Consider the following 13,959-nt stretch of genomic DNA (forward strand, 5'->3'; position numbering starts at 1 on the left):
TGTAAGCTGTAGGATAATAGGGATTTGAGACGTTTATTTCCTCATTTACCCCAGCTCTGGTTGCTCATGTGGTTTTCGGTTCGAAAACGAGGCGTATATCTTAAAAAATTTTTGAAGCGTAAGTTGTTGGTCGCTTTAAGTCTAATTAAAAATAAAGTAAAAATGGAGCAAAAACAAAGTTGGACACTTAACACTTGGGGTGCCTTCAGAGGTGTAAAAAAGGGGGGGTCCAAGCTTATGTGTACTCATAAAAAAATGCGGTGTGCGGGGGGTTTGTGCCTGTATATATAACAAAAATTCATGAGGTGGCCGAGGAAGAGGTGGTGAGCTGTAAACTCATAAACAAGGTGTAGGCCTTTCTTATGAGATGGTTGGTAACAATACTGTGAATAATATTAACACGCCTAAGAGGGTTGGTCCGTGACGAAGTACTAATAAGCTGGTGAAGATTATGAATGACAGGTTCTATGATTTGCCTTGTCCTGTAAACTTAAACGCTTGGTGAAGGTTTGGCTCTATACTAGGCTTGTGCCTGATTATCCAACTTCTAAGGGGTCTTTTATTGTCAACTCATTATACTGCTCATGAAGACATGGCATTCGATTCTGTAGTACATATTATGCGTAATGTGGAAAAAGGATGAATGTTGCGTAATATTCATGCAAATGGGTCCTCTATGTTTTTTATCTGTATTTATGCGCACATTGCTCGTGGGCTGTATTATGGGTCTTATTTAGATAAGACAGTGTGGTATTTTGGGGTGCATTTGTTTTTGTTAACTATGGCGGAGGCTTTCCTCGGTTACACTTTGCCTTGGGGGCAAATATCATATTGGGGGGCTACTGTTATTACTAATATACTTAGAGTGATCCCCGTAGTAGGAGAGAGTATGCTCCGCTATGTATGAGGGGGTTGGACCGTGTGTAATGCAACTCTAAAGCGGTTTTATACTTTACACTTTCTCTTACCGTTTGTGATAGTGGCGGTTGTTTTTTTACACCTGTTTTTTTTACATGAGAAAGGGAGTAATAACCCTTTGGGTATTGAAAGAGGTACTATGTGTGTGCCCTTCCACCCCTTCTATACTATCAAAGATCTTTTTGGTTATGTTTGCTTTAGGTTCTTTTTTATATATTTAGTGTGTGTGGATCCTGAGCTGTTAGGGAATCATTTAAACTATTGGCTTGCTAATCCTATAAAAACGCCAATCCATGTTCAGCCTGAGTGGTATTTTATGTTTGCTTATGCAATNCTTCGTTCAATTCCTCATAAAGCGGGGGGGGTATATGTTATGTTTTTGTCGATTGTAGTATTATACCTAATTCCTAGTCTTCACAGAGGTAAGTATCGAAGTTTATGTTTTTACCCGTTTAATCAAGTAGTGTTTTGAGTGTTGGTTGGTAGGTTTATTAGGTTAACATGGATTGGTGCTCGCCCAGTGCGGGAGCCTTATATCATTTTGGGGCAGTGTCTTTCAGTCATTTATTTCTCTAGGTTGTTATTAAACCCTCTTTCTTTGTGGGTGTGGGACAAGCTGCTTGAATACCCTAAATTCTGTAGGAGTCGTCCTGTAGACCTGAAATGGTTTAAGTTTTTAGCTTATTTCAAGTTATTAAAATTAGTAAATCGCGAAAGTAGCGCACGTGAGTGGGCTAATAAGTGTAGAAAAATATAAATATGTCTTTTTACGGGAGTCGATATTTTGGTGATATTGTCCATGGGGAACTAGGGAAAGACCTGTTCCGGTACCATGGTTTTGTGATGATAGTAGCAGTGGCTGTGTTGGTCTTTGTTATGTATATAGGGTGCGTAATCCTTCTTACTAAATTTTCTTATCGCCATTTCTTGAACCGTCAACGATTAGAATTTTGATGGACTATTGTGCCAATGTTGATGTTAGTAGGGTTGTGGTTTCCTTCTATAATTAACCTATATTATATAGAAGAAGTAAAACGGCCCCGGTGAAATTTTAAGGCGATTGGGAAACAATGGTACTGATCTTACGAATTTTGTCGCAATTTAGACACTCCAAGCTCTAGAGAAAACGCTGAAAGAATCTCGTGTTATACAATTGATTCTTACATAGAANACCAGCAGGAGACATTTAGAAAAGGAGGGTATCGCTTGTTNGATGTTGATAACCGGATGGTGGCTCCAGCAGATGTACAAATAACTGCTTTTGTAAGAAGGTCTGATGTGCTCCATTCGTTTGCACTCCCTAAGTTACTAATTAAAGTAGACGCCATCCCAGGTCGAATTAATCGGCTTCCTATAAAAGCTTCCCAGTGTAGAATTATTTACGGGCAGTGTTCTGAAATTTGCGGGGTTAACCATAGATTTATACCGATTGTGATTGAGTTTATTCCTGAGAAATATTTTGTCATATGGTTGGAAGCTCTTAACTAAAATAAAAAATAAGCTAAAGCTTTTAAGAAGCGTTAAACTTTTAATTTAATGAACTTGTACAATGGGCAAGTAGCTTTTAGTGATAAGGTGGTCTAATATTAGGATATAGGGCTCATGCCCCTAAGGCGCCGTGAGTAGTGGCTCTTATCTTTGTGAGAGCTGGCAGAGCTAATGCGTTTGATTTAGGATCAATTCATAAGTATATATACTTGCTTTCATGGCACAAGCTGGCAGACCTAATGCATACGATTTAAGCTCGTCTTATAAGATATACTCTTGTTTGTGTGTGAATTACAAAGCTAAGCCCAGTCTCATTATGGTTAGTGTCGAGTGTTTATTTAAGACTCTAAGGAGAGTAGCTGTTTTCTTTGGAGCCTCTATCCTATTAAGCCTTTGTCAAGTGTCAGCGGACTCTTTTACTCCCTTGGGGTCGACTAAGGCTGCACTGGTGGACTGAGTAGGCGTGGTTGTTGGTGTTATCCCTTTTGTAGGGGTGCTTCTCGCTGTGGGCTTCTATACTTTGTTGGAACGTAAAATTTTGGCTATCATTATAATCCGAAAGGGTCCATCCAAGGTGAGTTATATAGGGATCTTGCAGCCTTTTAGTGATGCAGGTAAGTTGTTATGTAAAGAGTTTATTGTGCCTACACGTGCTAACGTAGGGCCCTTCATTTTGGCTCCTGCCCTAATATTAACTATCAGTTTACTTGGATGGCTTTTATACCCTTATAAGTCGGCTGAAGTGTTTTATGTTTTCGGGGTGATTCTGTTTATAGTTATTACTAGAGTCAGGGTTTACGGGGTAATAATATCCGGATGGGCTTCTAACTCTAAATACTCTTTGCTAGGTGCAGTTCGTGCGATGGCGCAAAGAATTTCTTATGAGATCCCTATAGGATTTATCTTCTTTTGTGTGGTGCTGTGCTCGGGTGTGTTTATGTTTCAAGAAATTAGGGTGTTCCAACAAAGGTCCTTTTTTTTCTTTTTTCCTTTGTGCGTAGTTATAGTTGTCTGAATGCTGTGTATGCTAGCTGAAACTAATCGGGCGCCATTTGATTTTGTGGAAGGAGAGTCGGAATTAGTGTCAGGATACAACGTGGAGTACAGCGGAGGGGGGTTTGCAGTTATATTTATTGCGGAGTACTCTAGTATTCTTCTCAGAAGGGTCATAAGGGCGGCGATATTTTTCGGGGGAAATGAAGCGTTGATCGGGGTCTTTATGATGGTTTTTGCGGTCTTCTTTGTGGTTATTCGTGCTTCTTTACCTCGTTTACGTTATGATAAGTTAATGAGTTTGTGTTGGACTGTTCTTCTATGTGTCATACTTATGGCTAGTGTGTGTGTGGTAGTTCTAGTTAGGGTGTATGTAAGATAATATAAACTAGTATAATTCATTTACACTGAATGTGTCAGATAAAGTCTGTCTTACTTATGGTTAAAAGGTTGGCAATTAGACTTATTGCATTGATTATTATAAAAAACCTAAATATGAGTGTCATTGGGTTAAGCGTTCTAACTATTCTAAGTATGGGCGCCACAAGAGTCGCGATAGGGGGGGTAGAGTTGAACGGGTTGTACACCACAGACTTTGTAATAGGGTTAATGGTTACACTAACTCTATTTGTAGCAATTCTTTCCTACCTAAGGAGGGTTAAGATCCACCGGAAAGCAAGATTTAATTTAATAATTATCAGAATCAGCCTAATTTTAGTGATAAGATTCAGGGTGAGGAGGTTCTTTTCTTTTTTTTTTTTTTTTGAAAGTGTGCTAGCCCCTCTGTTGTTATTAATTGTAGGCTGAGGCTATCAGCCAGAGCGTTTACAGGCAGGGGGGTATATAGTAATCTATACGGTGTTCGGATCTCTTTTTTTCTTATGGGGGGTAAGAGAACTCTATATTAGAGGGTTGAGGAGGAGGATAAGTTCTGTGGTAAGGCTAGTAAAAAAAAGGGGAATGAGATTGTGATGGCTATACATTCTAGGGTTTCTTATCAAGCTACCAATATACCCATTTCACCTGTGACTACCTAAGGCTCACTTAGAGGCCCCAGTAGCCGGTTCAATGCTATTGGCCGGGGTGGTACTAAAATTAGGAGGGTACGGGCTGCTTCGATTTATAATAGTTATACAAATAAGGCTTAGAAGCGTGTTTTTTGTGCTGCTACTAGTGGTGAACTTGGCAGGAGGTGTCTACGCAGGATTAGCGTGTGTACGGCAAGTGGACCTAAAATGTTTGGTAGCATATTCCTCCGTAGCGCATATGAGGCTTGTGCTATTAGGAGTGCTCAGCAACACGGTATTAGGGGTAGTGGGGGCCATTATCATTATGATCGGGCATGGGTTGTGTTCATCAGGTTTGTTCAGGTATGTGAATGCTATCTATAAGATGAGGCACTCGCGCCTGCTAGTAATAAATAAAGGGGGCTTGTTAGTCTGCCCAAGTCTAGTCTTAATGTGTTTCCTGTTAAGATCAAGCAACATAGCAGCCCCTCCTAGTTTAAACTTATTTGGGGAAATCCTCGTTTTTGGCGTGGGAGGGTGAATAAGCGGAGTGTTCCTGCTTACCCTGGGTCTGATAAGCTTTATTAGGGCATGTTTTAGATTATACCTATATGGAAGTTGTTGTCACGGGAAGGGGGTGTCACACAGGGAGTCCTTAAACTTGAGAAGAGTTTGTGATGTTTTTGTTCTGGCGGCTCATTGGATACCGCTGAACTTTATGTTTATGTTTATACCCTAAACAATGAATCGTAATCCTTATTCTCGTTACTATGTACCAGGTCCAAGTCCGTGGCCCTTTTTTGTGGCTATCTCGGCAAACGGAATAGCGGTAGGGTTAATTTTGTGACTGCATCGAACTCCCAGATTTCTATTAATAGGAATGAGGTTGGGGTGTATACTATTGAGAACTTTTAGATGATGGCGAGACTTAATTCGTGAGGGAGATATTGGGTTTCATACTCGTTTCGTAATCAAGAGATTTCGTGATGGAGTTGCCCTTTTTATTCTGTCTGAAGTAATGTTCTTTTTTTCTTNTTTTTGGACTTTCTTCCATAATGCCCTAAGACCCTCATGTGAACTAGGGATGCGATGACCCCCTCCAGGGATCCGTACGCCAAACCCGTCGTCGACAAGGCTGTTCGAGACAGGTCTTTTAATTAGGAGGGGGTTATTCGTAACTCAAGCCCATAAGAGAATGCGTTTGAAGGATTATGATGTTGGGCCATTTATTGGCCTAGTGGTAACAATTTTATGTGGGACTGTGTTCTTCCTAGTGCAACTTCGAGAATACTACTGAAACTCATACACTATTGCAGATAGGGTGTATGGAAGAGTGTTTTATTTACTAACTGGGTTTCATGGAATGCACGTAGTTGTGGGGACTCTTTGACTAATGGTGAGGTTAGTCCGACTATGGCGTGGGGAGTTTTCCAGTCAACGGCACTTTGGTTTTGAGGCTTGCATTTGGTACTGACACTTCGTAGATGTGGTATGGGTAGCATTATGATGTCTAGTATATGTGTGGTTTGGAGGATGGTTATACATGTGGTGGTTCAAAATATGAGACGGGGACGTCTATACGTTTAAGTACCCAGACGCAAAGCCTTCATGGTATGCGTACATTCAAGAAGAGCATGCTCCGTCCTGATATAAGATTCCTGACCATTTAAAAGGTTAAAAATAGGAGTCATACAGACTAGTTAAACAGTTTTGATTTGAAATCAAGTACCAAAGCGATTTCAAGCGCTTACTAGTCTGAGTAAAGTAGTCTAATTAAGGACAGAAGACCTATGATTTTCAAGTGTTATAAGTAACCTTTACTTGAAATGGTAAGCTTTGTGGTAAGACCTATAAAATTAGTGAGATTAGGGGTAATATTGATCGGGACAATTCTTAGGGTTAGAAGAGAAGAGATAGTAGGGGTGTGACTCGGTCTAGAGCTAAATCTGTATGGATTTCTTGTAATTATAAACCCTGATGGGCACTATAGTCCTGAGCCCTGTGTAAAATATTTTGTGGTACAAAGAACGGGGTCAATTCTGATACTAGTGGGTTTTGTAGCCTTGATAGAGCAGCACGTAGTGAGAGGGCTGGTGATAAGGAGGGCGGGTACAGTGCTAAAATCTGGCGTTTTCCCGCTACATTCGTGGGTCCCTTCAATTATTAAGAACAGCAGATGGTTAGCAAGAGGGTTAATATTAACTTGGCAAAAAGTCGCCCCCCTTGTCTTTTTATCAATAATTATACCCTCTAAGGGGTTGTGAGTAGTAATTGTATTGATAGCTGGAATTGGGGCAGCAGGGGGCCTTAACCAGAACTCAGTACGAGTAATAAGCGCGTACTCGTCGTTTGTGCATACATCATGAATGCTGTTAGGGCTCACATGGTCAAGAGTAGTCTTTGTAGGGTATTTTGCAGTTTATTCGCTGTCGGTAGGGCTGTTTTTTTATGGGTGCTCAATAATAAACAAAACAAGAATGGGCGGTCAGATTAGTAGAGCCGCGAGGGGTATAGGGTTACTGATACTGATGGGGATGCCTCCTTTCCTTGGCTTTCTAGCGAAAGTATTGGTGTTTCTAATGAGAGGAAGGGTTGTAATCGTGGCTTGTATTATAGGTTCAGTAATCAGGCTAAAATTCTACATTGACTTTTTTTATAGGATAGTAATAAAAAGGTCAGTAGACAAAAACAAAGCAGAATTCAAGATTATGTGGAGGATAGTGATCGGGGCTAACCTAGCAGGGGGGGCATTGATCTTGGTGAGATTTATTTAGAAACTGCTTTTAGGCCAGGGGCGTTTTGATTTCGGCTCAAAAAGAGTGGGTAAAACCACAAAAGTATGTTAAAAAGGTAATTTAAAATAAAATATTTTGTTTCAAACATAACTATAGGTAGTTGTTACCTCCTTTTTGCAGAATGGTACTTTAAAAAAAAGGATTGGTTTGCATCTAATTATTAAGCCTAGGTTTTCATTCTTAAGTAAGGAAGTTAATTAACATAATAGGGCTGCTAACTTTGTTATAAATGGCTTGTACCATTTTTCCTTATAAAAAAGTAGTTTAACTTAAGAACGATAGGTTGTGGGGCTATTAGTGGTGTCAACCCTTTTTTAGCTAGATATAGTTTAAAATAAAATATTGGCTTTGGGAGCTAAAGACACTTCCATAAGTTTTCTAGAAGAATGGTTATGGGGTTAAGAGTTGCGTTTGTCTGCATTGTGTCTTTTTTGTTTACGGGGTTATTTATGCTACTAAGGGAAAAGCGGGGTCTAGACCGAGAAAAATGCAGTCCATATGAGTGTGGATTTGAGCCTATTGGAAGAGCTCGGAGGCCCTTTTCTATCCGATTCTTTCTAGTAGCAGTTTTGTTCGTCGTGTTTGATGTAGAGGTAGTGCTGTTAATACCTTTTGCCTACATGTTCTTTTACGGTAAGAGAGTGTTAGGGATTTTGTCCTCAAGGGGTTTCCTTCTTATCTTGTTTGGGGGTCTCTATCACGAATATCGTGAGGGGTCTTTGGAATGAGTAGGTTAATATTAGAAGTGGCATTTATGCGAAACGAATTTTGATGAGAGGTGATTGTAAGAGGCTTACTTTTGCTGTTGGAAGTGTATTGTGTGTACCTGTGGTTTTCACGTCGAGAGTGCTTCTTAAGGAAGTATGGGACCAATGAAAGTTCTCAAGGATCTAATAGAAGGTTTGAAAAGGCTTATCTTACTATAGCGTATAGGGAAAAAAATATTAAGAGGCTAAAATCTAGTGCGGCTCTAAGGGCTAATAAGGCTAGATGATTGGCTTCTAAGTAAGGACAAATAAAATGATAAAAATACTAAAAAAGGAAGAAGTAGGGGGTTATGGAGAAGTGGAGTCCTGGTGACGTCGATGGCTGTGATCAACAAATCACAAAGATATTGGAACCCTTTATCTGTATAGCGGAGTCTGAGGAGGGTTGTTTGGAGCAAGGTTGAGGTTAATGATCCGAATGCAACTGGGTCATCCTGGAGCAGTGTTCTTAAAAAGAGATTGATTCTATAATGTGGTGGTTACAACGCATGCCTTAATAATAATTTTTTTTGCTGTGATACCTATCTTAATTGGAGCTTTCGGTAATTGGTTGATTCCTCTGCTAGTAGGAGGTAAAGATATAATTTACCCGCGAATAAATAACTTAAGCTATTGACTATCTCCTAATGCACTATATTTACTAATACTGTCCTTTAGAACGGACAAAGGAGTTGGTGCTGGATGAACTATTTACCCCCCTTTATCTGTGTACCCCTATCATAGGGGCCCTAGGATAGATGTTCTTATTGTGTCACTACATCTAGCTGGGCTCAGCTCTCTAGTGGGGGCTATTAACTTTGCTAGGACCAATAAAAATATGCCAGTGTTAGAAATGAAAGGAGAACGAGCGGAGCTTTATGTTTTAAGGATTAGAGTTACTGCAGTTCTTTTAATTATTTCAATTCCGGTTCTAGGAGGGGGTATCACAATAATCTTGTTTGACCGAAACTTTAACACAACTTTTTTCGATCCCGCAGGAGGGGGGGACCCCGTTTTGTTCCAACATTTGTTTTGATTTTTTGGGCATCCGGAGGTGTATATTCTTATTCTACCTGCCTTTGGTGTGATATCAAAAGTAATTATGCATTGCTCTGGAAAAGAAGCGGTTTTTGGTCTAATTGGGATAGTATACGCAATAATCGGAATTGGAGGGTTAGGGTGTATGGNGTGGGCTCACCACATGTTTACCGTAGGTCTTAATGTTGATACTCGAGGCTATTTTTCTACCGCAACTATAGTAATCGCTGTTCCTACAGGGGTGAAAGTATTCAGATGACTGGCAACTATAGCAGGAAGAAAATTCAAAATAAAGCCTGCCGCCTACTGAAGTACTGGGTTTCTGTTTTTATTCACCGTGGGAGGGCTAACAGGGGTCTTACTGTCTAGGGCTTCTATGGATGTGTCTCTACACGACACATATTATGTGGTGGCTCATTTCCATTATGTGCTAAGAATAGGGGCGGTGTTTGGGGTGTTCTGTGGTCTTAACCATTGGTTGCCAAATTTTGTTGGAGTATGTTTTAATAAAAAATGGAGGAAAGCCCATTTTATAGCAATATTTTTTGGGGTAAATACTACCTTCTTCCCTCAGCATTTCTTAGGCCTAAGAGGAATGCCTCGACGGTATATAGACTACGCTGATATTTATGCTCACTGACATTGGGTGTCTTCTTATGGGTCCGCTGTGTCTTTTGGGTCTCTAATATATTTTAAGTTCCTTCTATGAGAGGCTCTAGTAAGCCAGCGAGGGGTTGTATTTAGTGGGGGTTTATGTGGTGAGATAGACTGAGCAGGTACCCGAGACCTTTATCCAGGAAGGAAGCATGTCTATAGCCAATTGCCATTTGTGTGAACTAATCCTTATAACACGTGTATCACTTATATTTATAAGAAATCGCGTAATCAATAATTTAAAGTCATGTTAATAGATGTTTTTTCTAGATTTGATGCTCACAGCTATAACTTAATTTGGTTGTCTATGCCGCTATGGTTGCTGTCTTCTATAGTGCCAATAACCGTGCTATTTAGAGACGTGTACACTAAGGGTAGAAGTACGAGCTCTTTTCGGAGTTTGGTGCTATCCTTTACTTATTCGATGATTCGATTGAACGGAAAGGGACTAAAGCTATCTGGGTTTCCTCTAGTAATAAGGGGTCTGTTCATGATAATTCTGATACTAAATCTGTCTGGAAACTTTCCATTCTTTTTCCCTGTCAGAGGGCAGTTTGTGTTCGGGTTCTCCTTTGCTTTGTCTATTTGAACTTGTTTAGTTTTATCTAGTCTTTTATGCAGATTTGAGCAGGGGTTGATGAGTCTCGTTCCAACAGGTTGCCCGTTAATCCTTGTGCCTTTTATAGTAGTGGTTGAGCTAATTAGTGGCATACTTCGTCCTTTAACATTAGTTTTACGTCTGACACTAAATCTGGGAGCTGGTAAAGTAATTCTAACTATATGCAGGAGAGAGTTAGTAGTTAGCTGGTTAAATAGCAGAAGGTTGCTTACAGGAGTTGGGGGTATTAAAGGGTTAATAATGGGCGGAGGTGTTTTTGGAGCCGCTGAAGTTGCAATCGCGTGTATTCAGTGTTATATTTTTTGTGTCTTATTGTGTCTCTATACGGAGGATCATAGAAGGTAGGTAGTTTTAAAAGCTTTGCTGAAGCGACGGCCTTGTAAGTCGTAGAAAACTATGTGTTTTAAAGCTATGATTTGAATAAAATTCCTAGGAGTTTTCTTAATAAGTATAGGCTGCTTTGTAATCTTCCGTATAAACAAACACCTTTTGTGTTTATTTGTAGGGCTTGAAATAATAAGACTAGGCTTGTTGTTTGTAACCCATGTGTTTCTAATAAATCAGTTTTGGTTAATTTTACTAATTCTATGTTTAGCTGTTTGCGAAGCCAGAATTTGCTTGGCCCTTCTGGTTATGGTGATGCGACTATGCGGAGACGATTTGATGTCAAGGTTACTAAGAGATGGTTCGTAAAAATAGTGTCATACAATTAAAAAGTAACTTAGGGTTACTTTTACTGATTCTGATTGGATACTTATTTATTCTTAGAGGGAGGACCTTTGGAAAAGCTTATTTATTGGAAGTTCCTGTTTGAGAGAGTAATTGTCTCTCATTTAGCTTCAGAGTTCTACTAGATAGCGTAAGAATAGTTTTTGTTGGGACGGTTTTGGTAATTAGAGGAAGTGTAGCAACCTACTGCAAGTGGTATATAGCTGGAGAGCCATACTACAAGCGGTTTATGGGGTTAGTATGGTTGTTTGTGCTGTCTATAGTGTTTATAATCTTAGTTCCTAATTTAGTAATACTTTTAATTGGTTGAGATGGGCTAGGGCTTACCTCATTCCTATTAGTGGCTTATTACCAGAACAATAAGAGGCTATCTGCGGCTATGTTGACAGCTTTGACTAATCGAATTGGGGATGTTCTTGTACTCCTTAGAGTTTCTATTTTTTTAAGAGAAGGGGGGTGGTTAATTTATATATACCACCCAGTGCAGACATGGGTTAATTTAGGGTTTGTGGTAGTTCTTGCAGGTATAACTAAAAGCGCACAAATGCCGTTTTGCGCATGGCTACCTGCTGCCATGGCGGCACCCACACCGGTCTCCTCTTTGGTGCATTCTTCGACATTGGTGACAGCTGGGGTTTATTTGATTCTTCGCTCTTTTTATATTATCAGAGCTAATCCCTTTGTGACTCAAATACTTATAGTCTTAAGACTATTTACTCTAATATTAGCAGGGTCAAGGGCTGTGTTTGCGTTTGACCTAAAAAAGGTAATCGCACTCTCGACTTTGAGGCAGTTAAGGTTAATAATATTCTCGATTTCAATCCTTCTTCCGTCTGTAGCTTTTTTTCATTTAGTAACCCATGCGGTATTTAAAGCTTTGTTGTTTCTAGGTGCAGGGGGTGTTATTCATAGAAACCAAAGAAATCAAGATATCCGGGGGTTAAGAAGCTTGTGGCAAGGATTACCGGTAAGAATGGGTGCAATAACGGTTGCAATTGTGTCCTTGAGAGGGGCCCCGTTTATAAGAGGGTTTTTCTCTAAAGACCTAATAATTGAGCTAAGAATGATAGACAGAAGAATAACTTATGGGTGCTATTTATTAGAGCTAATAGGTTTAATCTTCACTTCTTTTTATAGGGCACGGATTGTATTTAGAGTGATACTTGGGTCTAATTACGTTAATAGCAGAAGTTTGCGGACTAATGAGCACTTAAATATACAAACTCCTTTTCTTAGCCTGTATATTGGGGCTATTATCTTAGGAGGGGTATTAGGGAGGAAAATAGAAAGGTTTGGGTTTGTAGTAGTTCTTGAGAAATATGAGAGAGTCAGAGTATTTCTTATTCCCTTTGTAGGGTTAATTTTGTGATGAGGAGTGCTTAGAAAATTAGGGTCTAAGCCTTGGTCGTCAGCCAAACTATTAAGATTCTTTTTGAGAATGTGGCTCATAGAGAGGCTAACCTCCCNCCCCGGAAAAATGGCCTTCTTTAAGGGGTCCAGGACGGTAGCTCAAAGTCTGGATCAAGGTTGACTAGAGCTATTGGGTCCTCAAGGTGTCCATAAGGGACTAGGTCAATTCAGCTGTTTGAATGAAATCGTTCAGAAAAATTATTTTACCTACCAGCTGGTAGTATGAGGGCTGGTGGTAGCGGGGGGCTTAAGCTTAATTATGTTTATATAATGAGAGTTATAGTCATATGTGTAATTTTGATGGCTGTGTTTTCGATTGTCTTAATTGCCAAGCAACCTATTTCTTTAGGGCTAGTGCTATTGAGGGGGTCTATAATTGCATGTGTGGAGGTTACACTGGAGGTTAGAAGATTGTTAGGGTTCTTATTGTTCCTAACTTACGTTAGGGGTGTAATAGTCCTGTTCTTGTATGTTTTAAGGATCTACCCCAATGAAGTGTATCGTTTTAATCTAGAGTTTATGGTTCTCGTCAGAAGGTGTTGTGCCAGAGTGGTCCTTATGGGTCTTATGAATTACGAGTACAGAGAAATTAGCGGGTCTTTGTTTCTAAGTTTCATGGCTGAAAGAAGCGGGTTAAGGTTATATATCCTAATAGCTGGTGTGTTACTGTTTGTAATATTAGTGGTGTCGTATTTGTGCATAAAAACCATGGTGCCTTTACGAAGAGTAAAATAAACCTAAAATAGAAGATACAGTAGCTTAATTAAAGCGTCTCATTGAAAATGAGGAAGATGGATGCTTTAGTACCTTGTGTCAAATCTGTAGGAGGGTTTGATTATGGCCCTAAATTTATGGGCAAAATGCTTCTCATGATTCTAAATGCGAGCTTGAACAAATTAAGTGCAAGTTCAACATCAGTGGGGAAAATTGGTTAATAAAGGAAACTTTAACCCAGCTTTTTGACAAATTCGGGGTCAATTGATGAATGCCAGCAGCCGCGGTTAGATTCAGTTCGAATATAAATTTAAGCGGATTGGTTAGAGTCAATGTTGTGTTATAAAACTATAAAAAAACTATAGGTGCAGTGTAATGTTAACGGTTTTTTGTGGTTATATTCCTAAAGTTTTAGTGAGCTTCTAACGAATCTATGAAGTGAAACCAGGATTAGATACCCTGTTATCCATAGTTTAAAACAAAAGTTCCTCTTAACTAAACATTTGGTTGTCAAAGAGAAATAAATAGGCGGTGTCTGAGATAGAAAACAGGGGATCCTGGGTGTTAAAGGATAACCCACCTACATTTGAGCCTTGTCTTATTAGTGCGTGTGTATGGTTGTTTACTCTAATATGGTGAGTGTCCGGGTAAAATTTTTGGTTATTACTGAAGCTAACTCTTATTTTACTTACTGAGTTCGGTAAGGTAAGTTACTTTTAGTTAGGTGCAGCTACTAGAATTGGCTATATGCCCATGTAGCACAACTTCAAAAATAATTCAGATTGACATGCAGCTTATGACAAGGTTAATCTGGGATACAGATGTNACTTAAGCAATAATTCAAAGAT

The 13,959-nt window shown here is 39.5% G+C and overlaps 12 protein-coding genes across 12 annotated transcripts, besides 17 other annotated features; all 12 read left to right on the forward strand. All coding sequences in view use genetic code 5, as the record gives it.

Moving 5' to 3' along the window:
- Positions 1 to 299: 299 nt before the first annotated feature.
- Positions 300 to 366, forward strand: a tRNA (tRNA-Tyr).
- A 1-nt stretch (position 367) lies between these two features.
- CYTB (cytochrome b) lies at positions 368 to 1,675 on the forward strand. Its single transcript has one exon. It carries the CDS (start codon positions 368 to 370, stop codon positions 1,673 to 1,675), a length of 1,308 nt encoding a protein of 435 aa, YP_448726.1.
- Positions 1,676 to 1,677: 2 nt separating this feature from the next.
- On the forward strand, positions 1,678 to 2,406 carry COX2 (cytochrome c oxidase subunit II). The gene has a single exon. The coding sequence runs from the start codon at positions 1,678 to 1,680 to the stop codon at positions 2,404 to 2,406; it is 729 nt and encodes a 242-aa protein (YP_448727.1).
- A 9-nt stretch (positions 2,407 to 2,415) lies between these two features.
- Positions 2,416 to 2,484, forward strand: a tRNA (tRNA-Lys).
- A 3-nt stretch (positions 2,485 to 2,487) lies between these two features.
- Positions 2,488 to 2,556, forward strand: a tRNA (tRNA-Met).
- A 3-nt stretch (positions 2,557 to 2,559) lies between these two features.
- Positions 2,560 to 2,625, forward strand: a tRNA (tRNA-Leu).
- Positions 2,626 to 2,627: 2 nt separating this feature from the next.
- Positions 2,628 to 2,692, forward strand: a tRNA (tRNA-Leu).
- A 162-nt stretch (positions 2,693 to 2,854) lies between these two features.
- On the forward strand, positions 2,855 to 3,770 carry ND1 (NADH dehydrogenase subunit 1). Its single transcript has one exon. A coding segment is annotated over exon 1 (916 nt).
- Position 3,771: 1 nt separating this feature from the next.
- Positions 3,772 to 3,837, forward strand: a tRNA (tRNA-Val).
- Positions 3,838 to 5,145, forward strand: ND4 (NADH dehydrogenase subunit 4). The gene has a single exon. It carries the CDS (start codon positions 3,838 to 3,840, stop codon positions 5,143 to 5,145), a length of 1,308 nt encoding a protein of 435 aa, YP_448729.1.
- Positions 5,146 to 5,148: 3 nt separating this feature from the next.
- COX3 (cytochrome c oxidase subunit III) lies at positions 5,149 to 5,941 on the forward strand. The gene has a single exon. A coding segment is annotated over exon 1 (793 nt).
- A 159-nt stretch (positions 5,942 to 6,100) lies between these two features.
- Positions 6,101 to 6,163, forward strand: a tRNA (tRNA-Ser).
- A 1-nt stretch (position 6,164) lies between these two features.
- Positions 6,165 to 6,229, forward strand: a tRNA (tRNA-Met).
- Positions 6,230 to 6,232: 3 nt separating this feature from the next.
- ND2 (NADH dehydrogenase subunit 2) lies at positions 6,233 to 7,180 on the forward strand. Its single transcript has one exon. It carries the CDS (start codon positions 6,233 to 6,235, stop codon positions 7,178 to 7,180), a length of 948 nt encoding a protein of 315 aa, YP_448731.1.
- A 3-nt stretch (positions 7,181 to 7,183) lies between these two features.
- Positions 7,184 to 7,248, forward strand: a tRNA (tRNA-Arg).
- A 2-nt stretch (positions 7,249 to 7,250) lies between these two features.
- Positions 7,251 to 7,318, forward strand: a tRNA (tRNA-Trp).
- Position 7,319: 1 nt separating this feature from the next.
- Positions 7,320 to 7,383, forward strand: a tRNA (tRNA-Ala).
- Positions 7,384 to 7,387: 4 nt separating this feature from the next.
- Positions 7,388 to 7,453, forward strand: a tRNA (tRNA-Ser).
- Positions 7,454 to 7,518, forward strand: a tRNA (tRNA-His).
- Position 7,519: 1 nt separating this feature from the next.
- Positions 7,520 to 7,584, forward strand: a tRNA (tRNA-Pro).
- Positions 7,585 to 7,587: 3 nt separating this feature from the next.
- On the forward strand, positions 7,588 to 7,938 carry ND3 (NADH dehydrogenase subunit 3). Its single transcript has one exon. It carries the CDS (start codon positions 7,588 to 7,590, stop codon positions 7,936 to 7,938), a length of 351 nt encoding a protein of 116 aa, YP_448732.1.
- Positions 7,939 to 8,221: 283 nt separating this feature from the next.
- COX1 (cytochrome c oxidase subunit I) lies at positions 8,222 to 9,877 on the forward strand. The gene has a single exon. The coding sequence runs from the start codon at positions 8,222 to 8,224 to the stop codon at positions 9,875 to 9,877; it is 1,656 nt and encodes a 551-aa protein (YP_448733.1).
- Positions 9,878 to 9,886: 9 nt separating this feature from the next.
- ATP6 (ATP synthase F0 subunit 6) lies at positions 9,887 to 10,603 on the forward strand. Its single transcript has one exon. It carries the CDS (start codon positions 9,887 to 9,889, stop codon positions 10,601 to 10,603), a length of 717 nt encoding a protein of 238 aa, YP_448734.1.
- Positions 10,604 to 10,606: 3 nt separating this feature from the next.
- Positions 10,607 to 10,669, forward strand: a tRNA (tRNA-Thr).
- On the forward strand, positions 10,670 to 10,951 carry ND4L (NADH dehydrogenase subunit 4L). Its single transcript has one exon. The coding sequence runs from the start codon at positions 10,670 to 10,672 to the stop codon at positions 10,949 to 10,951; it is 282 nt and encodes a 93-aa protein (YP_448735.1).
- A 10-nt stretch (positions 10,952 to 10,961) lies between these two features.
- ND5 (NADH dehydrogenase subunit 5) lies at positions 10,962 to 12,668 on the forward strand. Its single transcript has one exon. The coding sequence runs from the start codon at positions 10,962 to 10,964 to the stop codon at positions 12,666 to 12,668; it is 1,707 nt and encodes a 568-aa protein (YP_448736.1).
- ND6 (NADH dehydrogenase subunit 6) lies at positions 12,668 to 13,132 on the forward strand. Its single transcript has one exon. It carries the CDS (start codon positions 12,668 to 12,670, stop codon positions 13,130 to 13,132), a length of 465 nt encoding a protein of 154 aa, YP_448737.1.
- A 13-nt stretch (positions 13,133 to 13,145) lies between these two features.
- Positions 13,146 to 13,213, forward strand: a tRNA (tRNA-Phe).
- Positions 13,214 to 13,959, forward strand: part of an rRNA (s-rRNA) that runs on past the window's edge.

This window comes from Mytilus trossulus, mitochondrion, assembly GCF_036588685.1.
Source record: "Mytilus trossulus mitochondrion, complete genome".
NCBI classification, from domain to species: Eukaryota; Metazoa; Mollusca; class Bivalvia; order Mytilida; family Mytilidae; genus Mytilus; species Mytilus trossulus.